Source organism: Drosophila pseudoobscura, chromosome X (assembly GCF_009870125.1).
Source record: "Drosophila pseudoobscura strain MV-25-SWS-2005 chromosome X, UCI_Dpse_MV25, whole genome shotgun sequence".
Lineage (NCBI taxonomy): Eukaryota > Metazoa > Arthropoda > Insecta > Diptera > Drosophilidae > Drosophila > Drosophila pseudoobscura.
In genome coordinates this window covers 22,056,490-22,078,297 of record NC_046683.1, presented here as the reverse complement: position 1 = coordinate 22,078,297, position 21,808 = coordinate 22,056,490, and the positions used below count along the sequence as shown (strand labels likewise).

General features: G+C 40.9%; 3 protein-coding genes and 5 long non-coding RNA genes across 14 annotated transcripts in view; 3 read left to right on the top strand and 5 right to left on the bottom strand.

Annotated features, from left to right (window-relative positions):
- Nucleotides 1-1,162: 1,162 nt before the first annotated feature.
- Ilp6 (Insulin-like peptide 6) lies at nt 1,163-4,935 on the top strand. Its single transcript, XM_002133345.3, has 3 exons — nt 1,163-2,863; nt 4,194-4,398; nt 4,494-4,935. The coding sequence occupies exons 1-3, from the start codon at nt 2,750-2,752 to the stop codon at nt 4,643-4,645; spliced, it is 471 nt and encodes a 156-aa protein (XP_002133381.3). The 5' UTR covers nt 1,163-2,749; the 3' UTR covers nt 4,646-4,935.
- A 733-nt stretch (nt 4,936-5,668) lies between these two features.
- LOC26532486 (uncharacterized) lies at nt 5,669-6,989 on the bottom strand. Its single transcript, XM_015185395.2, has 2 exons — nt 6,719-6,989; nt 5,669-6,655 (listed from the first exon to the last, which is right to left on the bottom strand). The coding sequence occupies exons 1-2, from the start codon at nt 6,836-6,838 to the stop codon at nt 6,101-6,103; spliced, it is 675 nt and encodes a 224-aa protein (XP_015040881.2). The 5' UTR covers nt 6,839-6,989; the 3' UTR covers nt 5,669-6,100.
- Nucleotides 6,990-8,942: 1,953 nt separating this feature from the next.
- Nucleotides 8,943-9,489, bottom strand: LOC117185193 (uncharacterized). The gene is made up of 2 exons (XR_004470787.1): nt 9,360-9,489; nt 8,943-9,171 (listed from the first exon to the last, which is right to left on the bottom strand). It is a non-coding gene; the product is annotated as an uncharacterized lncRNA (long non-coding RNA).
- A 114-nt stretch (nt 9,490-9,603) lies between these two features.
- On the bottom strand, nt 9,604-11,143 carry LOC26534117 (uncharacterized). 2 transcript variants are annotated; one of them, XR_004470775.1, is made up of 3 exons: nt 10,677-11,143; nt 10,433-10,536; nt 9,604-9,694 (listed from the first exon to the last, which is right to left on the bottom strand). It is a non-coding gene; the product is annotated as an uncharacterized lncRNA (long non-coding RNA). The 2 variants fall into 2 exon arrangements; XR_004470776.1 differs by having other exon boundaries at nt 10,433-10,552; nt 10,677-10,929.
- Nucleotides 11,144-11,343: 200 nt separating this feature from the next.
- On the top strand, nt 11,344-16,892 carry LOC6901842 (uncharacterized). 2 transcript variants are annotated; one of them, XM_002133344.3, is made up of 3 exons: nt 11,344-11,687; nt 12,427-12,674; nt 16,212-16,804. In XM_002133344.3, exons 1-3 carry the CDS (start codon nt 11,486-11,488, stop codon nt 16,683-16,685), a joined length of 924 nt encoding a protein of 307 aa, XP_002133380.3. In that variant the 5' UTR covers nt 11,344-11,485; the 3' UTR covers nt 16,686-16,804. The 2 variants fall into 2 exon arrangements, with proteins under 2 accessions (XP_002133380.3, XP_015040880.2); XM_015185394.2 differs by lacking the exons at nt 11,344-11,687; nt 12,427-12,674 and adding an exon at nt 14,471-14,840 and having other exon boundaries at nt 16,212-16,892.
- On the bottom strand, nt 13,164-14,471 carry LOC117185192 (uncharacterized). The gene is made up of 3 exons (XR_004470786.1): nt 13,967-14,471; nt 13,406-13,833; nt 13,164-13,286 (listed from the first exon to the last, which is right to left on the bottom strand). It is a non-coding gene; the product is annotated as an uncharacterized lncRNA (long non-coding RNA).
- A 94-nt stretch (nt 16,893-16,986) lies between the features above and the next one.
- LOC26532162 (uncharacterized) lies at nt 16,987-18,990 on the top strand. Its single transcript, XR_001452463.2, has 3 exons — nt 16,987-18,249; nt 18,412-18,508; nt 18,570-18,990. It is a non-coding gene; the product is annotated as an uncharacterized lncRNA (long non-coding RNA).
- Nucleotides 18,991-19,113: 123 nt separating this feature from the next.
- LOC26532519 (uncharacterized) overlaps nt 19,114-21,808 on the bottom strand; it is a 29,071-nt gene continuing 26,376 nt past the window's right edge. For 2 of the 5 annotated variants that reach the window (XR_004470780.1, XR_004470779.1), the window contains exons 3-5: nt 21,303-21,404; nt 21,043-21,243; nt 19,114-20,988 (exon numbers count right to left, since the gene is read on the bottom strand). This is a non-coding gene — a long non-coding RNA (uncharacterized lncRNA). Of the gene's footprint in view, nt 20,989-21,030; nt 21,244-21,302; nt 21,405-21,469; nt 21,780-21,808 lie in introns of those variants that run through there. The other 3 variants (XR_004470782.1, XR_004470781.1, XR_004470783.1) reach the window with 3 other exon arrangements.

Below are 21,808 nucleotides of genomic sequence, written 5' to 3'. Positions count from 1 at the left end.
GATGTGATAAATATGTATCTATAATACAACAAACTGCTTTGATCGATACCGATGATCTATACTTTATAATGGTTTTTGAGTTAAGTAGATCCCTTGAAAGAGGTCAAAATAACAATACCCATTAACCAAAATGTGGCAATTACGAATTACACGTACGAACGTTGCCATATCATCGGGAGGGAAGATGCTGTTCGGATGGATCCACTCTATTTGCTTCTGTTTTTGTTGCTATTGCTGTTGCTGCTGTTTGCATTTGTCACTCTCAGCCAGATAACGCACACACGCACATGTGCACGCACACAGGCACGCTCAAAGGCAATCTCGTGAATATTATTGTCAGTGTACCCGGCCGTACTTAATGCCGAACACACACAGTCCCGCACACACAGTGGCCCCCACAGTGACCCAAAGTTGATTGGATGGATGTGTCATGGCCAGACATTTGTTTTCTTTCATAAGTTTTGTTTACTTTATAGGCTCTTTGTACCAAAACATGCGTCTCTACGTTAGAAACCTGGTTCCGCTTGGCCGCTTCCCTGGACGTGGCTTTCACGTGCACTGACACCCATAGGCCCGGAAGCAGTGTAACTGTAACTGCATATGTATATGCGTTACGAATGTACGCTCTATTACGAACCAAGTGATACCCAGTCAACGAAATACATACGTAAGTACATATGTTCATGTGTACATACATACATATGTACATACATACTATACGAACGAGCTACTTATGTACACATTTTTGTACTATATACATACATATGTCGGATCCCATTGATATTGATCCCATTCATGCTGTTAGAATTTAACGATCATAATGATTCGTGATGGATTTTCAGTATCACAGTCGAATCGCTCGTAATACAGGTGGTTATTTATTTTCGATGCCTAGGTAAGTGTAGACGATAAATTGTATTCCTGTGAAAGCTCTAGACTGTATCTGTGATGATTGTGGTGATAAAAAATATGTGCTCATACATACATACATGTGTGTGTGCATAAGTTTTCCCTCTGCCTGCTGCATGCATCTCCACAAATAGAGTATACCTTGGACTCCTCGAGTACCGTTTACAAGAAGCACACCCGATCGCGAACGAATGGAACGAATACGATTTGCCGACGACGGCAAGAGCGGGGCTTCGGCTTCGCGAAGCGCTGGCCGCACTTAAAAGGTTCTTTTTCAATTTGGCTGTGAAACAACGAAGAACGTGAGCAATCCGATCAGATCTCTCAAACGCGAACCGATTCCACACAAAAGGCAGTGCGGAGCTTACTGGAATTCGGGCGAATGTGCAACGAAAGTGAAACGAAGAGCAGCAGAAGAACCGGAAGTGAGAGACACAGAAAATTAGAATACTTTCAATTTAAGGCAGTCTAAGCCTGGAGCACACTCACTTAATTCAAGTCACTGAGGGGCTTTGAACAATTGGATCACACTAAGTGGCAGGCAGTGTAACATTCGAACATTTAAAACACACTTAGTTAATGGTGCAGTGTTAGCTTCGAACAACTGGAACACACACACACACACTCAATTGGATGGAGTGGAAGTGGGTGTATGAAAGAAACAGCAAAGCAAGCGGCAGGAAGTGGCCAAACTAGCGAGCGAGAGCGACAGGGAGAGAGAGCGAGCGTAACGAGTAAGACAAAGAGAGATAACCGTCAAACAGCAGCAGAGCAGCGCCAGCGCAAACAGCTTCCAGTCGCAGTCTAATTTTAGCACACTGATGTCTAAAAATAAACAACAATTCCACAGGCACACAACCACAAACTCGGGCAAACAAACCCATTGAGAGCAGGAGAGGAGAGAAATAGCCTGCAGATCAGAGAGAAGTGTAAAACAGTTTCGATTCGAATTCCGCTTTCGTAAGTGTCGCGCGCGATTATCAGCTATTTATTCCACAGAAGCGCGCTGGCTGTTTATAAGGATAGTGATAGCCCAAAATCTGCGGCAACGCCAAAGGGTGCAAGGGAACGAACGAAGCAAACGGTGCGAACCGCGCAGGCGCAGCTTACGGGCCTTACAGGGAAACAGAGGCACAGATATAACGAAAAGGAGCCATCACAAAATGCGAGGAGCGTGAGTTGGCAGAGCGAGAGGAGAGGCTAAGAGAGTGCACATGACGAGCAATCGAACATCGAGCATAGAACCTCACTCAGCGGCCGGACATTGAGTTGGCTCGGGCCGGCCCAGGCACGGTCTACTTTCGAGATTCCACGTTCCACAGGGAAACGACGCCACACGAGATGCAACAAGAACTGCAGCTGAAGCACTCGAGCACACCAGCAGCAGCCCAAGCAAAAGCACGCGTCACCCCCCCAGTGCAGTTCGATTGCCCCAGCCGCAGCACAGACACTCGCACCAATCGCCTATCGATCCCGATAACTCATTGAAAGACAACTCAGATCCCTGTCGATCCGCTTCGGTGCACAATTGTGTTCTTTCCGCACAAGCGGAAAGCTTACCACAACTATTTTCGTTTGTTTTTTTGTGCACGTAATACCACCGCTCACCCCTCACTAAGCCCCATACCACAGAGGGAACTCCCCCAAAAAGATAAACGTTAGTGTTATCGATTTTTGTTGCTTTTTGTTTTGTTTTCGTCAATTGAATGTGATTTTGAAACGGTGTGATTGCAAAAGAATTAATATGCAAATTACCAAAAAGAAAGTTCCTTAGGCAAGTGATAATACGACAGAACTCAAGAGAGTGCACGCATATACACAAAATACAATATATACACATATGTCCTACGTATATCCACAACACATACATATATCTGCGTACATAACAACACAAAGCAAGGCCCAGACAACTAGAATATACTCTTTCTACGCCCGGAACACGCAGCATGCAAACGTGAGTAGTGCCTTAGTGAATCCAGCCTTAGTTTTATACGGGAGACTTTAATTTCAAGAATTGATACTTAATACTTTAATACTCCATTTGGCAATATAAAGGGCAAGTGCTATTATCATCTGTGTTTGATTCCTCAGTACAACAGCTAAATTCAATTCTTATCTTAGGTTAAACAAAACTTAGTTTTGTTTGGACGGGCTAACAATTCCTTCAAGGAACTTTTCTTCAATCTGTCAATCAAAAATAGTTCACAGAATGCAAACTTGATTTGATATAACCAAATTGATCCCTAACAGACTCAAGCGAGTTTTCTTATAATCAATCGTTGGAAAAATTCTTGGAAAAAGATTCCATACTAAGAATGAATTAAAACCCTTTTGGATCCATTTGCTATAAACTCTTGATATTCGAGAAACACTTATCTTTTCCGACAAGCTTATCAATATTCAATTAAACCGAAATGAATCGTTCAAGCCGAGATCAATCTAGCCGAACAAGCAATCGAAAATTCCAATGCTGCGAGTATATGCGAGTGATTGGGTGCAGCAATACGATAGCTCTGTCACAGGATGACCGATCGCCTCTTGTTTATTTCCCACTCGGTGCAGTATACGCGAACGCGAAAGAAGTGGAAAACATTGAACCACATACTATATATAGGGTCGGCTCTGGCGGCTGGAAGCTGATTCTCAAAAGCAAACAAAAACAAAGCCACATGGGGCATGCCTCTCGCCCGCGTCTCTCCCTTGGCTCACACACTCCCGTTACTGATTGTGTATAAAAAGAACTCATGTTCCAAATGATAAGCCGATTCAGAGGCAGACTGGAGGTTTATTTTTAAACACTGAAGTTTATGTAAATATTTCCTGGCCATCCCCAGCGTCAACTCAGGCCCCAGCGCCAGCCCCAGACCCAAGCCAAGCCCCGATCTAGCGTCAGACAAAAACAAAACCACAATCGAATGGGATCTGAATTAAAAATATAGTAATATTTGACACTGATAAACGAGGAGCCGGTGTCCCATCGCACAGACCCAGAGGCGGGTGGTACCGTGCGATATATGTAAGGATATCCGGAAAAGCGTTACAGATAACAAACTTGAAAAATACAGATAGAACAGGTGTAAGCCAAACTTCCATAGTTAAATCTCGAAAGCTGCACATTACGATTAGTCTTAACATCTAGCAATCGTTAATATGACTTTGTTAATGTACCATACATTCGCTTTAGTATTCAATAAGTAAATTTATACTGGAGATGGATAGAAGCATAGAGAACCCTTGAGAAAACTTTTTCAAGTATCCCTAACCTAACCCTTCTTTCGTTGCAGATGATTCTCGCAGTGCCAACATCTAAAGTTATCGTAGTGCTGGCCGCAGTCATGCTGGGCCTGACGCTGTCTGGCAGCCCCCTGACCGAGGCGAGTCCTGTGACCACCGATGATGGTGGGGTGCGCACGCGCTGTGCCGACATCCTAGCCGAGTCCATACAACTTATCTGCAGAAATCGCACTCGCTCGCTGGCCGATGCCTATCGTAAGTTACTATAAGTTCCCACCGACATGTCGCGATACCGACACCCCTGAAAGTTCCATACAGATAAAATAATCAATGCGTTTACCCCCGAACAGCCAACAGCTTTGGGCGTCGCAACAAGCGCCTCTCCCCCGACGAGATATTCTACAGACCACTGCAGAACGGTCCCACCCACGATTGTTGCAGCCGTCCGTGCAACTACACGGAACTCAAGCAGTACTGCGCTCCCCCTGAAAGTGAAAACTGAATGAGAAATCTATCACTAGAACTAACCACCAGATACCCTTTCAAGCTAGGCGTACCGTACAGTTGCATACATAAATATTGCACCAGCATCCAGATACTATTCACCACCAGCACCAGCAGCAGCACCAGCAGTAGCAACATCCAGAAAAGCACCAGCATCTACAACCACATAGAGTACACATACACTTAGTATATTCCACTAATTTAAATTACGCTCTAATTGCACTTTGTAAAAATAAACATGCGAATGCGAGAAATCCTTCTAGGAAAATGCCCACTTTGTTATGGACACATCCATCTGATATTTGTTTATATGTATAAATAATCGTAAATATATGCTTACTTCTCATGTACTTCGTATGCATTTGAGACTCTTGTGAATATGCTCGTTATGGGGTACTTTGAAACCTCTTCTCCTTGAACTGAGCTTTTCCACTGCCTTCTCCCAAATTCAGTTGTTCGAATGAGAGTTCGAATGGTGGTGTTATTGATTACCCAGCTTATTTCCATTTCAATTTCCTCTCCCGAAACCGAAACGGAACCACTTGAAAAAACATTCCTAGACAACCTCATATCGAGTTCATAGAGAATATCCTATGTCAGGACAATATCTGCCACTCTTCATTTGACGCCTCCATTGTTGGTTTTATAGCACACAAAACGGGACAGCCATTTGGAGTGGCATTCAAGGAGATTGTCAAGGCTTGGGTTCGGTTTGAGTTGGGGTTCGGATAAGGGTTGGGGTCATGCAAAATGCATAACACTCTGCTATCCCCGTGCTCATTCGTTCCGGTCATGCTATTCGACATTTGAAAAGCGCCACCACCCATCCCACACATTTGGACTGGACGGGGCTGAATGGGGGTCACGAGGATGATGACTACAAATTAGATTACAAACGCTGACGATAAGGATTTTAATGATGGTGCAAATCAGACACAGAAGGGAATACCTTCGAGCATCCCTTGGAGACGCCATAGACAAAAAGATAGTGCAATACTAAATAGCTGACCACTACAAGAGCTTTGATTGAATTTCACATATTTAATAGTTGTTTAACTCTACACATCTTCTATTGTTCCTCGGTAGAAGGCAGCATTGGAGGAGATCGGTCTCCTTCTGGTCGACTGCCTATGAATCTTCATCATCTTCGTTGATGTAGGCTTTTTTTCTTTGCCTGGCGGGAACAACCTGAATTACCCCACCTCCACTTCCATTGCAGTCCTCATCGCTTACCGCATTCGACGGTTGGGGATTTTCTGACGGTTTCCTTAAGGGGCCCATCAGTTTCCTACTGTTACTTCTTACTATAAAGTTACTCGTCTTCAATTGAAACCAAAAAGAAAATATTTTAAAACGAAAAATGGAAGAAGAACAAAGTTCTAGCCCAGTTCAGGGCTACTCTGTTTTAAAAATTATTTTTTACTGGAATTTGGATGATCTCACTGCTAGCGACCTATTGCTTGGGGCCGCGCTGCTTGTAGTAGATGGTTCGACAAAACCTAGCTTTCGAGGGCTTCCCATTTTCATCCAGGGTTTCCTGCTCCAATCCGTCATTCTTCGGCAATTCTTTCGACAAACAGATATTGTTTGACTGAGCAATCACTTTCAACCGAAGCCTGCGATCCCACATTTCTGGATGCGGACCATTTGTTAATGCTGTTGTAGTTGTGATTTCCATGGAATCTCTTTGGACAGCTCGTTTGCCGTATTTCGTATCGAAGAAATCCACCAAAAGGTCTACTGAAGATACTGGTGCAATCGTGACCGTATCGTCCTTGGCATTTGTCGACGAGGATTTATCAATAGAATCCTGTTTTGGGGTAGAAAGTACCTCGAAATCCTGTCGGCAAGGTGGTATCACCCGACTCATTCGAGGAAGAGGCATGGCTTTTTCAACCGCCGTCTCGACGGACACCGAATCCGCTTCCGATCTTCCTTGGATAGGTACTGTGGGCTCTTTGTCTTCGGGACTGGTCTTTCCTTTTCCCGATGGCGTTTGATTCTTGATCTGTTTTGGGATAGAGCCCATTGGAAATCTTTTTCGCGGAAAGATAAGAACTGTGTCACCTACCTCAGTCGGAGGCAGAGGCCCGTGCACTCTTCCCTTGATAAAAAGATCTCCCTGAAATACCCGCTTCAAAATCGAAAATGATTGCCGAAGCCACTGGTTGAGTTTTCCCACTTGGGCCATTACGGAATCCCGCACAATGACTGTTTATGACATTTGCTTAGCCTTAGAACAGCTTTAATTTTCTGTTTTTGTTTTCGATTTTTCAAAAGAACAAATAAATTTCTATGTTTTAGACCGACCTCTCTCGTCAACTGTTTGCACTATACTGAACTTAAAAAGTGCCGTGTTGTCGAATAGGTATTTGGGAATTTGATGTTGTTGGAATATAGACTACTAGGTTCTGGAACGTTTTTAATATGACTGTGAAAAGTCTTAAGTTCCCAGTCAGGAAGTTGTCCGGTTGAACATGTCAGTGGAGCATTATTTTTCGTGCACGCACTTGAGCGATATAGGAAATGGCATTTCAAATTTTCTTCATTAGCCTCGGAAAATATGAACACTAATATTGCTAAAAGTTTTCCAGAAGAGCAATTGTCCTTAAGTACTCAACGCAGGGGTTTTTGACAACGGACAAACTGGAAGATGGGCCATAACATAACATGTCTGGGTCAAAACAGAAGTGCAGCAGAGGGTGAGAGCACAGTGGAAGGATAAATGACACCAGACAAACTTAGCCGGCTTTGGGTTTAAAGTCCAGGCTGGGACGTTTCCCAAGTTTTCATTCTTCGCAGCGAATCCTTAGAACAGCCCAACCCCACACTGGTCCCAGGCATTTACTCACGGGGTTGTTAGGCAAAACAGTGTTCGGAGGACTTTTCCAAACAGTCTTCAAAGAGAGAGAGGGCGGGGAAAAGGACCAGGCGAGTCAACAGAAGTCATATAAGGGTACATTCAACCCCAAAAGAAGCTCGACAAAAAAAAACCGATAGGAAAATTCCACCCACACACATAAGAGTTGGCCACGTAGATTCATCTCGCATATGGAGGAGTCTTTTGAAGGCGCCAGAGCAGTCCCATCTCGTCAGTCACTCAGCCCCAAAGAGTGCGTTTGTTTTCTAGAGCTTGAAGAATGAAACCCACTTAAATGGAATGAAATAAATGTTAAAAACTAAAAGTGAATCAATGAGCATAAAAAAATCCCATTAAAACTATTTTCAAACGCCTAAAACCTGCAGTTAAAATATAAGTTGGTTGGGCTTGATTGAATGGGCGAAAAAGAAAGGGTCGGAATCGAAGGTCTCAGAGCATGTTTAATTTCTTTTGGTATAAAACAGTATAATATAACTGTTCAGCCCGATTTGAGCACGTTAGAGTTGCCGACTTGAGGTCAAAGTTGGAAAATACGATATTTGGCCAATCGCTCTGATCGGATTGAATTTTTTGTTGTGATCTAGAATATTAAAATATAATGTAATGAAGATTTTCAAAATGCTTTACAAAAATTTAGACAATTAAAAGTGGTTAATGATACAGCCGAACGTGCTTATGCAAGACTATAACCGAATACTAACCAAAAATGAAGATTAGTTTCAGAAGTTGATAAACGTCGCAAAAGCAAATTCTAGTTATTCTTTTTAATGTATCAATTTTTTAATATAAATATACAAATACAGGGCAAATCCACTTTCTACGAGCACTCCTCTTGACTGTTTTCGGACACAGCGAGCTAAAGTCATGATAAGACTCTCGCCATTCTTTGGCGGCATCTACATTTGCTGGAGACTCATCGTTGGGATCAGCCAACATTGATATCACTGACATCAAGATAGTTTCCACTGCAGACGTCTCCGTTTTTATACCCGATACTCAAAATGAGTATTGGGGTATATTAGATTTGTGGTAAAAGTGGATGTGTGTAACGTCCAGAAGGAATCGTTTCCGACCCCATAAAGTATATATATTCTTGATCAGCCTCAATAGCCGAGTCGATTGAGCCATGTCTGTCTATCCGTCTGTCCGTCCGATCTGGATCAGATCGGATCATTTTTATAGCCGAAAGGAACAAATCAATTTGCAGTGGCTACGCAGCCGCCGACGTCACGCTCAGACTGATTTTCTGTCTCTCGCGCACGCACTCTTTGTCGTTTCATTTAATATTAGCGCCATCTGCCGGAGGAGAGCCATACTGACTTAGTATCGGGTATAACTGTAGAGTTGCGGTGTCCGCAGCAACTCACAACGTTCCCCCTCGTTTTTTTTTTAGTTTGCAATTGCAATATGGATATATGTACATATTGGCTATTGGCAGCACCCTTCCAGGATCTTGCCTTGATTTCTTTATTCAGCATTATTATGTTAATAATTATTTTATGTTTTATGTTTATATTATTTATTATTATTATTATTAGGTTTGCTTCGCCTTGCACAGTATCTGCCGCTTTGAGTCGCCAATCGCAGATGATTTACTTTCGGACGAAACTGAATAAAAGTTTCAGGCACCGATTTTAATGTTTCTGTTTAGAGAGCAGAGATTTTTAAAACTAGAATGAGGAGTAGACGGCCGAGCACGTTTCGCTTTTGGTTCCGCCTCCAATTCATCACCAAGCAGGGTCATAGACATCGGAGACAACGGCGATACTTTGAGAATTTCTGCCTCTTGCTTTGGGGTTGTCCCGAAAGCTAAACCGCCTATTCTACTTACCATCTCAGAAAGGCCGCATAAACTCATGGGTTGTATAGCCATTTGGGAGTGTGTCCGGCCTCCTGTACTCTTTTCATTCTGCTCGTTTCGGGCTAGCTTCTTGCTTACTAAAATGTTCAGTCCGACCATACCTTTAAAAAAAAGCTAACTTTAATAACATTCGGAATGTAAACTTGAAATACTTGCCTTCCATCCGGGTAGAGGATGGCTGCCTAGTTGGGGGTCCTGCTGCATTGAATGTACCTCGCATGGTATTTTGTAAATATTTCAAATAACTAATGCGGAGTTTACATTCACTTGCCAACCCTTGCCAACTATTGATACCGATATTTTATCTGGCAAAGGGAATTTGCAATTTGTTGTTGTTTTGGTTTATTTGAGGTGACAATAAAATCAAATTTATTAAATATATTAATTTATACAAACAATTCCAATTATATAAATATACACTTAGAGCATCAGCAAATATTTGTATATTTTTTCCCCGCTCATACAAATTTTTACTTACGTACATACATACATAGGTACTATGTGCAATTCATTTTGAAAGAATCTTACGATTTGTGAAAGCCGTTCGATCAATCAGTTCGATTTTACAGTCGATTCGCAACTTTTTTATTTCTCTCAGGAAAAAAGTGACCTAGGCCAGAAACCTTGATAGCAGCCCTCGTAAAACAGGAGCCCGGAAATAATGTATTTTGACTTTTTGAAGATTAATTTGGTAGGAAGTGACTTAAAATTAAATCAGAAAATTCCGAGTCGAATTAATACGTAACGAATTTTTTAAAATTAACGTCTTACATCGTGCCAATGTATTACCAGAGAGCAATATATTTGGCCTCTAATCTGAATAAAATAATCAAGCATTTTAGTATCTGCTTTTACCAACTGATTTTTAAAATTCAAGTTTGATCGATGCAAACGCCAAAGTTTCTGCTCGGAATGGAACATGAGATATCCAGTATGCAGAAATATCTCTTCTCTGAGCATGTCTCTGTACCTATGTATGTACATACGTATGTATGAATATAACGCTCAAATACTTGCTATATTATCTATGTACATTCACCCACCTTGTCATCAGAAGAATTCTTGAAGGATTGCCACAGCATTGCCATTTGAATCCGTTGCCATTTGAGAATTTGCTGCTCGCCCTCAACAAATAATACAAATAATACTAAAAAACACGGAATCTGTTCAGTTCAGTTTCAGTTAAGATGATTAAAATATAATTTAAAAAAATAGGCGAATATACATACATATGTATGGATGTATGTATGTATGTATGTACATATGTATGTATGTACATATGCTCACCTAATGGCGCGCAGCGCGTTCTGACATAAGAACGATCGATCTGCAAGAGTATCAATCATCAGCTGCGGCCTCCCTTCTCGTTTCATTTCATACTACTCTTTGATACGTTTTTAAGGTTTTAGGGTACGAATTCAAGAGTGAAGCGGATGTCTATTTATGTTTGTTTGTTGTGTGTGTGTGTGTGTGTGTTACTGTGTGACTGTGTGCAAAAGAGACGAAGAGCCCGAAGAGAATACGACCAATTTAATCTGAACTGCAGCAGCGTGCCATCTACAGTTTCACAACACACACTAAGCCACGCATATAGTAGTATGAGCATGTAGACTTTAACCGCGTTATAAATACATATGTATGTACATACATACATATGTACATATTTCCTCATTTTAAACCGAAAAACAATAGCGCCTATACGTTATGTTTTCGCGAGCTGCTCGAAATATTCGCGAATATATCATTTAAATCGTTAGGCTGTGTTTCTTTCTGTGAAAAATAGCAATAAAAACTGCGTTGCCATTCGGAGCCTATTCTCTGGCACTAGAGCCTCTCGCGTTTTTCAAACGGAGAGCATAAAAAAACTCGTTTGAACAGAAAGCCACTCAGATTTCACACACGTGCTCGAAAAAGTTTCCATCGTTCCACCTCGCTGGAAGAGAGGCCGACAACAAAGAGCGCCTCGAAAGAGAGTGACCGGGTGTTTCGTACCGGCGTTCGTTTCGTCTCGTTTTACTCGTTCCGTTTGGGGCGTTTTCATTCGCGTTCGAGTTCGCGTTTAGTTCACTTGTGAAACTTAACTCTGCGACTAACAAATGGGACGTCCGCGCACCATTGACGTAACCAACTTGGTGGTAATATTCCCCGATAAGAACTTTTGCCGCTGCGTGCTTTGCGATAGGACCCTCGCTGGCTGCTTGCGGAGCAACATCAAGCGGCATTACCAGCGCCTGCATCCAGAAGTCGTCTTGCCACGACCCCAAGACACAGGACCTCCCGGACAGACGAAAAAATCAGGTTGGTTTAAATTTGAAACCCGTGTGAAAATAATAAATAACAATCACAGACATAAGAAACGAAGACAGACACTAATGCAAAAGGCACGCGTAATTTTTCCAATGCACCAAACGAGTCGCACTTTGAGCGAAATGCTCCCTCTCACACTCACTCTCTCGCAGTGCAATCGAAACTGTACTTATTGCCCTCGCTTTGTGTGGAGTTAATTTGTGTTGACGTTGCTGATCCACAGTTAACCCTAGAAAGAACCAATAATTGATAAGAACCATTTAAAGTTGCATGATTTTTCTGATACATTTTTGTAATTAAATTTTAATTTTACTTAACCACCACACATTGTATAATTGTTTACGCATTCATATATGTACATACAAATATGTACACTATAGGCGTCTTAGGAACATTTAACAATTAAATAAAACTTTCTTGTCGGAAAGTACAGTTTTTCCATTGCTGCACATACTCTTTGAAATAAAGAAAGCATTATAAAAAATTGCAAGAAGCTTGCCACCCCTACCACAAAAATTTTTTTTAATTTTCTATATAAGCCAATTACAATATTGGATATATGAACAGAGGCGGACAGGTGTTTTTTTAAATAAATAATAAAGGATAATAAAAATAATCTTACGAACCGACACGCTTGTAACAAAGCTAAATATTAAAGCTATTAATATTAAAAAGTTTTGATATATTTAAAGAGGTACAAAAACATCATTAATAATTGTTTTTGTTTCAGTTACAGAGGTATCAAAGATGGGACGAACGCCGATTATGGACACACGAACTTTGGTTAATTTGCAGCCGGATGGAAGGCGTTGCCGTTGCCGGATCTGCGACAAGACACTCATCTTCCTCTCGGGCAATGTGCGTCGTCACTACAAGAATTATCACCCCCAGCACATACCGGATCGGCCGTCGTACAATCCTCCAGCCGAGAATAGGAAGCACTTGAATCGCAGTCGAAACAAAGCGGATCTAACTATAGTAAGTAACTTCTTTTAATACTCTCGCACAATATTCATGGTTTATTAACGTAAACCAAGCGCAGCTGTGTCATGCTAAACGAAACCAAAGATCGAAAAGAAGTAAATATGTACATATGTATGTACTATGTAGCGTTACTTCGTTAGCTATATTTCAGTTATAAGATATCATATCATGCATAGCGTATGCATGTGTACCCAGTGGAACAAAACTTCGCAAACGATATCGCAAACGAGAGTTAAGCGAAATTCAGCCGTGTAAAACTATCGAATTAAGATCTGAAAACGATAAGAAAATGTATCACTAGTCGCTCAGTTTGTGGCAGTGAAAGTTTCATTTTCGATAGCTCAAAAACGGATCTTTTGCGAGCCTTTTATGATATCTTTTGTGAGCCGAAAGTAAAATGAAATGGGACGCACAATTTTTTTTTGTTTTTTATAATTTTTAATTTAATTTCAATTTTTAATTTTGGTGGTAGATAAATAGATTACAAAATTATATTATTGAATTAAATTTATTTTGTTTTTGCCCCTTCGACACTCTGTCCAAAGTCAGTTCCAGCGAAAATTGTTATATTCGTTGACGCAGGTTGCCTGATGCACAAGAAGATGGCTAGGAAAAAATATATACATAGAATGTGTAGATTGTTGTCTTTTTGGGGTCTTATACTGCTCCCAAACTCAAATTTTGTGCACTATACTATACTATTAAATAAATAATAATTTACTTACCGATTTTTCCTTTTTTTTTTTTAATATTTTTACGATTTACCTCCCCGTTTACGTCCTTCTGCTGCGGTTTTTAATCACAAAATAACAAAAACGAAAAAACGGCGGCGTTGTGCCGGGCCGCAGTTTGACAGTTCGTTCATGTTCTATTACGTGATCCGGCGTTTCTTGCGTATTGTGCCCGTTTTTAAATCCGTTTGTGATGGTTTTGCGGGACTTTGGTCGTCGCACGGTTTTCGTCCGGTAAATGCTCTTTTCTAATTCCGTCTGCGAGCATTTTGCGAGACTTCACTTATCGCTCCCGGATTTTTATCATTTCTAAGTCCGTTTCCGGACATTTTATGGTAGTTCCTTTTTACTATCGCTCTTTGGTCCACTGGGTGTACATGCATTTGTACATTTGTATGCTCTTTAGGAATGAAGTTGAAGTTCTGCAGGAATGAAGTTGAGTATTCTTGAAATATTATAAAAAGTGATTTCAATATATATGTACATATGTACATACATATGTATACTAAATATGGAATCGGTACATAATAACTATATATGTATGTACATATGTACATAGTCCAGTCAGGGCGGAGCTCACATCTTCTTGAACTACTTTACATACATATGTATGTATGTATGTACATACTAAATTTCGATTCTCAAACATGCGAATAGAATATTCTCTTGAGCTCTGCGTATGGTGAGGTAGATTGAACCAAGGCAGGGGCAACGAGAGTCGGGAAGTGTCATAAAACGAGAGTAAAAACCGACGCAAACCAAGTATAAGCCTCTAAGACAACAACAAGATCTGATTAGTGTTTCGCACACAGTCCCGACAGACCGAAACCGTTTCAAACCAGTTTACTTTATTTGTACATATGTCGTGCGTCGTCCCATGTCCATGTGTTTCGTCGCTCTCTGAACCGCTCTCAGAGCACGAGCGAAAGGCAAATTAGTTTCGGTTCGGTTCGGTTCTGTCATGTTTCTGGTTTACGCTGTTTTCTGCTCTCTTCTCGTATCTGTGCTCGTGTGTGTGTGTGTGTGGTTTTTGGTTTTGCTCGGCTGAGACTGCTTTATTCATTATTCGAACGCAACGTCGGATAGAACGCAACACGTCGCCCGTTTTTCCCCCGATAAAATGCCAAAAAAGTACTCGAACCCCGTTAATAAATACTTCGTATACAACGAGGACACGCGGAAGAGTACCTGCTTGCAGTGCCTTTTTGACATGGCCGGCAAGCATTCGGAAAACCTTATGCGCCATCTTAAACGGAGGCACCACCACACATACGCGGCCCTCATGGAGATGAGGCGATTGCGCCACAATCGCCAGAACCAGTCGCCGGCCAATTCCGATGACAATGCTGAGGCTGATGAGGCCTCTGCCATGCCGTTGTCGTCCATGTTTCAGTTCTCGTCCGAAGCAAAAAAACTAATGATCAGAATGGTAAGACACCGAACAGAACCTGGATGACTTCTTACACTGACACTATGCAACAAAATTGAACTTTTTGGCTGTGAACCCAACCGACTGTTCTCATAGATATGGGGCTTTACAATTTACAATTTTTTAATATTTTATTATACCCGATACTCAAAAAGAGCACATATAAAATTTGTGTTTCCGGCCCCATAAAGTATATATGTACATACATACATACATATGTATGTATATCAGCATCAATAGCCGAGTCGATTGAGCCATGTCTGTCCGTCCATGCCTATGAGCGCCTAGTTTAGAGTCTCAGAGACTAAAAGATCTAGAGCAATAACATTTTACATCCAGACTTCTGGTATTGCACTGTTACAGGTTTATTTAGAAATTTCGTCCCACCCCCTTCGGCCCCACAAAGAGCAAAATTCTGTAGCATCCACAATTTCAAAGATACATACAAGAAAACTGAAAACGCAGAATCGTACAGGATGACTATATGTTCTAGAGTGTAAATTCGTACCAGATCGTATAATTATTATAGCCAGAATCAAGAAAACAATTTCATTCTTTCTTGCTCTGTCTCTCTCTAACACACAGGTTTCATGGTCGGTTTTGCCAATTCCAAAATATGAGTTCAAGGATCCGAGAACCCATAAGAGCTAGAGCAACCAAATTTGGTATCCACACTCCTGTGATATTTGACCTTGACCGTTTCGTGTCAAAATTTCGCCACACCCCCTTCCGCCCCGGCAAAAGACGAAAATCTGGGGCATCCACAATTCTCAAAAACTATTATGGCTAGAGCAACCAAATTTGGTATCAGCATTCCGTTTAGATCTCACTAAATAACGTATATTTAAAAATTTCCCCCCACCCCCTTTCGCCCCCACAAAGGACGAAAATCTGTTGCATCCACAATACTGCACATTCGAGAAAATTAAAAACGCACAAACATAGAGAATGACCATATCTATCCGGTGGCTCAATCTGGATCAGATCAGATCATTTTTATAGCCAAAGGGAAGAAATCAATTTGCCAGACTGATTTTCTGCCGTTAAATTTAATTTTAAGAGAAATCGCAGCGGACATGTTGCACCGGATAAGGTATTTTTTTGAGTTCAAAAATATACAGTGGGCCGATAAATGTACATATGTATGTATGCATGTATCGCGAGCAGAGTAGAGGTGAGCGACTACGAGTCGTTACAGGACACAAACTGATGGAGCAGATCCTGAGGCTGACGAAGTTCTTCCGACGTGGTGCAACGGTGGCAACATATATGTCGTTTTATCCATGTGTATCGTATTTTGGAAAACTCTACTTTATAATTCCCTCAGGATATCATCAGTTTATTGATCTCTTCGTTTCAAATTCATTGCAGGACCCTGCCACAATAATGACCACCACCATGGAAACGGGCGACGAGGATGATAAGGCCTCTAGTAGCCGGCTCTCCAATGACCAGTTCGAGAGCATCTTCATTGGAAAGTCGGAGGTGCCGGATGTAGTGGAAGTGGACTTCTCAGGCGACCAACTGATCGATCACGATAAGATGCGTTACTCACAATCACTGAACCAGTCAGAGCCGCCCATTACAGCAGCCATGACGATGACCAGTACACCCTCTGCATCAGCTTCTGCTCCGAGGACTTCCTCTGTAGCTCTCCTACCGTCCCCGACACTGTCTGCAGACGACGCCTTCTTTCTTCAATATCTGGGTAACAAGTTTGGAAACTATTCCACGCGCACCAAGCACACGGTTCAGTTCCAAATCAATCGAATCTTGTACAGGGCCGATATGGGCTGCTTCGAAGATGCCGACGCGAGCCAATTAAATGAATCCGAAATTGTCTAGAAATAAGCAGAAAGTCCCGTTATAACAAAGTTAATTGTAACCGTACCATTGTTTCATTGTACCATTTATGTATATAATATATATATGTTTGTTTGTTTGTATGTATGTACATATGTATATTCAGGAAATCCATTTCATATTTTAATTTCGCGTACATTTATGTAATGGCCTGTAGCCCATAAAGTACTCACCACTTTTCAAAATGTACTTTTTGATGCAAAATTTGTTTAGAATCCTTACTGCATCATTATATTGTGGCACATTTACCTTTTATCGCATACGAGAGTCCATAGAATTGATCAATAGCCGATTTCGTATAGTTTAGAGGCAAGTTTTCCCAAATTTCAAACTTTCAACTGGGTTTAACTTTCGTGGAGAGTATTTGCAATCCTCTGCAAGCGGCACGGCTAACTTCATCGGGAATTTAGTCTCACATGGCATTTAAATAACAGCGTTCCCATTTCCACTGGTCTTTACACCCGGTACTCAAAAAGTATGTGTGTACTTTCCTTCTCTTTGAGTAGGATAGATCGGGAATAAAGTCAAATTGTCTAAGTCAATTGTCTAATTAATATTTATATAATCAGCTTAGCATTGAACTAGCAGAGAGAAAGAGAGAGAACAATCCCCCTTTAAAGGCCATTTTGCTCGTCAAGTTCTACAGGTGATAGTTTTTTACCATCGCCTGTTCACGCTTAGCTCGAAAATTTCTTGAAAAAAAATCCTGCACCTGGCCATCGGCATCGCTACATGTCCCCTCTCTGATAGGAAAGGGGTAGGTAGGTAGTTCCCTGTCTGGCCAATACATATATGTACTATTTTTGTTTCTAAAAAGAAAGTCCGTAAACCTTCTGCTTCTTTAACGATCAATCAATCTACAATGCACAAATTATGTCATCAGCATCGGTAGGTTAGTTGGAAAAATAAAGCGGTTTACTTTTCGAAATTGTTGAACCTACTTTGTGAAGCAGCACGATACATGTTACAGTTCTCTTGGCGATATATTGAAGAGCTTTTGATAAAAAGACCTGTTGATACGCCGTAAATATTTCAATTCGGCATATGGCATATGTCAACTGCCTACATTTTGACAACAAAAGTGTATTTTTCGATTGAATCTAGAAGTCCTTACAATTGTGCGTTGGGCAAGATGTCGCATAAAAAGCCCCATAAATTTCCGTGATTCTTCAAGTACTCAAATTTTCCCTTGAAGAATCAATTCGGAATTGATCTTTCGCTACGCAGATTGCAGACATATTTTGGTTATTGGTTAAGATAAAGAATGACTTGCTATCTTACCCAAACGTACTTTCGCCAAGTAACAAAATATCCATGACACATGCCACATGCCACCGAGCTAAACCCAAGCAATTTCAAAATCTTAAAAATAATTCATTTTTGAAGCTAATAACCCTCCTTGGAAATTTGGCGCCCACCCACCTTGGCGCTTGTCCCGCGATCACATTGAGAGACCTTGCCTTGGCTTGGATGTCCGAGAAGAACTAGCACAATTCCGAATACAGAATATATCCAGAATTGAGTATACACATGTATTCAACAATAGGTAAGTTAAGTGCTTTTATGACCAACTGCGCAATCTTATATTCGCGATAATATTAAATCAAGGTGCATGCACAAATATTTTAAGATCAATAAATTTGCAAAACTTTCAAATACAAAAACGAATTTGCTTTAACAAAATATCAATTTTTATTGACTACAACAGATATTGAATGATATTACGGTACAGAGATGTACTAGGCTATGGGCTCTGATATTTGCGCTACAAACTTCTCCTCAGTTTTATTATATCTCCTGCAAGGGTAAAAAAGCTTTATGCCAAAACCAATACAATATGCAGATTCTTAATCCCTCTACTTTCAGAGCTATTAAAGAAAGCTATTAAAATCGTTGTTTCGCATTCATGTATGGAAATGTCCATGGAAGGATTCAGCGAGACCAGAAAACTCAAATTCGAATACTTTTGTCCCAATATTGTTTAATAAATCTGGTGGAACAAAACAAATTCTGTCAATAGACACATCATTTCACTGACTTCTATGTTAAAACTATTCAAATCACCTAAAGTTAAATTTGTTGGTATTTTTCGGTAGTTTATAGTTATATTATAAGTGATAACAGTGAAGGAAAACATGACTATAAAATTACCGAAAAAGTTAACTTTCGCCTTTTGTGTAAAAGTTAAAAAAGTTGAAGTCAAAAAGGTTACATCACAGTTAATGAAATTATATGCCAATTCGTGAAGTTTTCAATAAATTTGGATGATAATATCGGGGCAAAAGTATATGGCAAGCTGTTCTTATTGACTTTTAATATGCTTTAGCATGATGGACATTTTCTCGGACACATATACATACATATATTGTACGACATTGTAAATACATCCAAAAAGTGCCGCAATTAATGTTCCCCTAAGGTATTCCATTTTCCAGCCCGATGAAAAAAATCAGGTCAATCCCTCACACGCATCTGCCCTCCCTACGATTGCCCCACATCAATGGCTGGCTCTGCTTCTGGCTCCTCTTGAATTTTCCCTTGGAGCAATCCAGATCATTGCCCCCATCTAAGGGGGGCCTTTACGGCTCATTCGCAGGAGGCAGGCAGGCAGGCAGGTCGGTCGCCACAAAAGCGGGTCAACTACCCGCACTGTAATCTATACAGGGTCAACATCTTCGGCCGTACAAGGGGGACGGGATGGTGGGATCCCCCACCACCCTCTTTCGGAGGATGACGATGAGCAGAAAACGGTAAAACAAATTGCGTGAAGGAAACACACAAATATTTTTGCTTAGCATGGCTCATTTCGCTTGCCTCCTTTTTGCCTTTTTGCCTTTTTGGAGCGTGGACATTTTTTTCATCTTTCCAAAGCAGATGTTCTCCCTGGCTCTCTCTCTCTCTCTCTTTTTTCAAATTTTGTGTGGGTGTTGCCATAGCCCAGAAATAAAAAAGAGTGCTATCATTTTTTAATCAACACTGCCACATCCTGAGCGTCAGAATTAAGCTGCAGCGTATTAGTTTTTTGTTACTAAAACATAGTCAAGTTTTTGAAATAACTTAGTTTAATTCCTTCCTAGGCAAAACCGATCGAAGCGAATTACCAAATTGGGTGTTTGAGTGTTTCAGTGCGCTAAATTTTGAGAAAAAATGGTTCAAAATGTGCTGGATGCCATGGCCGTGACACATTGACCCTAAGGCATCCAAATAAGTTCCGAAAATTGATTAACTCCATATGTACATATGTATGTACATATATGTATGTACATTTTTAAACAATTTGTGCAATTGTGGGCAAGCGCAGAGCGTCTGATGAGAAGTAAAAACGAGCGGGAGAGTTGTGAGCCGCGAAAAGTGCCAAAACGCTCTTCAAAAAGGCTCGGCGCTGATCCTTGCCCACCGTCTGAGGCTATAGCGTCACTATATCTCACTATCAATCACTACAGTGATCGAATTTGTGGCGTGACACTGTAGCACTCGAAGAGGACATGTTGTGCGTCTTCTCCCTGATTTCCGCTCAGCGCTTGTGTGAGGTAGAAGTCCACCTGGTCGTGCTTCCTGGACGTGCTATGCTCCTCCTTCTGCTTCACCGACCTGCGTGGAGTCTCTCATTTCATTTTTCTCCCGTATAAGCTCCCTGAGCTTCATATGTGTTAGTGTGTGTCCATGTGTGTGTGCGGGATTGAGCCCGCTCATGACGGCATTATACAAGGCGGCAAATTGACTCAACGCGCTCTCTTTTCCCAGCAGCACTGGGAACTAGTTCGGAGGTGGTGATATCACCACTCACTAACCGACCAGGGGTACTTTCTTTACTAACCCCTAACAATGCTTTTCATCATTTCCATTTTTGCCCGCAATGATATGGTGATATGGGTCGTCTAGTAGCTAGTGAAATGGGTACCTCTAGTTGGTTATCAATCTGCATTTCATTTCATTTTAATTTTTAAATTTACTTAAATATATGTTCTGCTGTTCGCAGTGGTACTGTTTTCAAAATAACGTTTTTTTGCAGCTGAAGGGCCTTCCAAAGCTGGACTTCAGCTGATCCAGCATCTATAAATATATAATACAGATATAATAGGCATACAAAAAAAAACAAAAAAACAAAAAAGCCTACCAATCAAAACTCCATAAAACTTCTTTAAATTTTTTAGCGCAAACTTGCCTTGCGGCCCATCCTCGTTATATGCCAACACATCTTAATTGGCCAAAACATATTTCAAATTTTTTGAAACGCCGCTCGGTAATAACATTTTCTTTATTGCATCAATCTGTAAAAAGAACACTTTCAAATGGGCAATGGAATTAAAATTGCAAACATATTTACGTATATGTATACCTCTATTTGTGCTGTTTATTTGCATGTCCAGCTCTTGAGGTCCCTGGTCTGTTAAAACAGGGAAATATTTGGCGACTGTTTGCCCCTGTCCTTGCTGCCTTCCTAGACTTTTGAACGTGCCAGCCTGCTCTGCGACTGCTTCAACCAGCACAGGCATTTGTTGAATATATGTACATACATGTACATATCTATTTTGTTGAGCTGAAAACCAATGTACAATTTGGTTCATAGTTCATATTTCAAGTTAATAGAAATCATACTCCACAAAGTGCTCATTTCAGGTAGAAGGGCAGTCATCGTTCCCTCAAGGCGCTCCACAGCAGCAGTCACCAAACCAGGACAATTGCAATTTGGTTTTTTCTCTGAAATGTACAATTTTGATCATTTCGGTGTACTTGAATTTTGTAATATATATTTAAAGACTAACCACTTGCGGTGAAAGTGAATGCTACATTTATCATTTCAATGTCATTTTCCTAACTTCGATTTCCTCTCCTATTTAGCGGCCCTCAACTTTTTCTATTTCACTGCACGACACTGTTTCTCCGCTAGCACGATTAGGCTTGGCTGCATATGTATTTGTCTTTTAGTCTATACATTTTTAATTAATTGCTTTGGCTTACTGTCTAAATTTGAATAATTATAATCTCTTCGTCAGCCGCACTGATTTGCACAAACGCCAAACGCAAAAGAACATTCCAGCAATGCAATGACCAAAAACAGAAAAGGGAAAGGGAAAGGAGAAGGAGAAGGAGAAGGACAGCAT

What these genes read in the sequence shown, in the direction of transcription:
- Ilp6 (XM_002133345.3), top strand. Translation starts at nt 2,750, where the DNA reads ATGTCCTACGTATATCCACAACACATACATATATCTGCGTACATAACA. An exon ending in GGAACACGCAGCATGCAAAC is followed by an intron (nt 2,864 to 4,193) that starts GTGAGTAGTGCC and finishes CTTTCGTTGCAG; the next exon opens with ATGATTCTCGCAGTGCCAAC. An exon ending in CTCGCTGGCCGATGCCTATC is followed by an intron (nt 4,399 to 4,493) that starts GTAAGTTACTAT and finishes ACCCCCGAACAG; the next exon opens with CCAACAGCTTTGGGCGTCGC.
- LOC26532486 (XM_015185395.2), bottom strand. Translation starts at nt 6,838, where the DNA reads ATGGCCCAAGTGGGAAAACTCAACCAGTGGCTTCGGCAATCATTTTCG. An exon ending in GGCCTCTGCCTCCGACTGAG is followed by an intron (nt 6,656 to 6,718) that starts GTAGGTGACACA and finishes ATCCCAAAACAG; the next exon opens with ATCAAGAATCAAACGCCATC.
- LOC6901842 (XM_002133344.3), top strand. Translation starts at nt 11,486, where the DNA reads ATGGGACGTCCGCGCACCATTGACGTAACCAACTTGGTGGTAATATTC. An exon ending in CGGACAGACGAAAAAATCAG is followed by an intron (nt 11,688 to 12,426) that starts GTTGGTTTAAAT and finishes TTTTTGTTTCAG; the next exon opens with TTACAGAGGTATCAAAGATG. An exon ending in ACAAAGCGGATCTAACTATA is followed by an intron (nt 12,675 to 16,211) that starts GTAAGTAACTTC and finishes AATTCATTGCAG; the next exon opens with GACCCTGCCACAATAATGAC.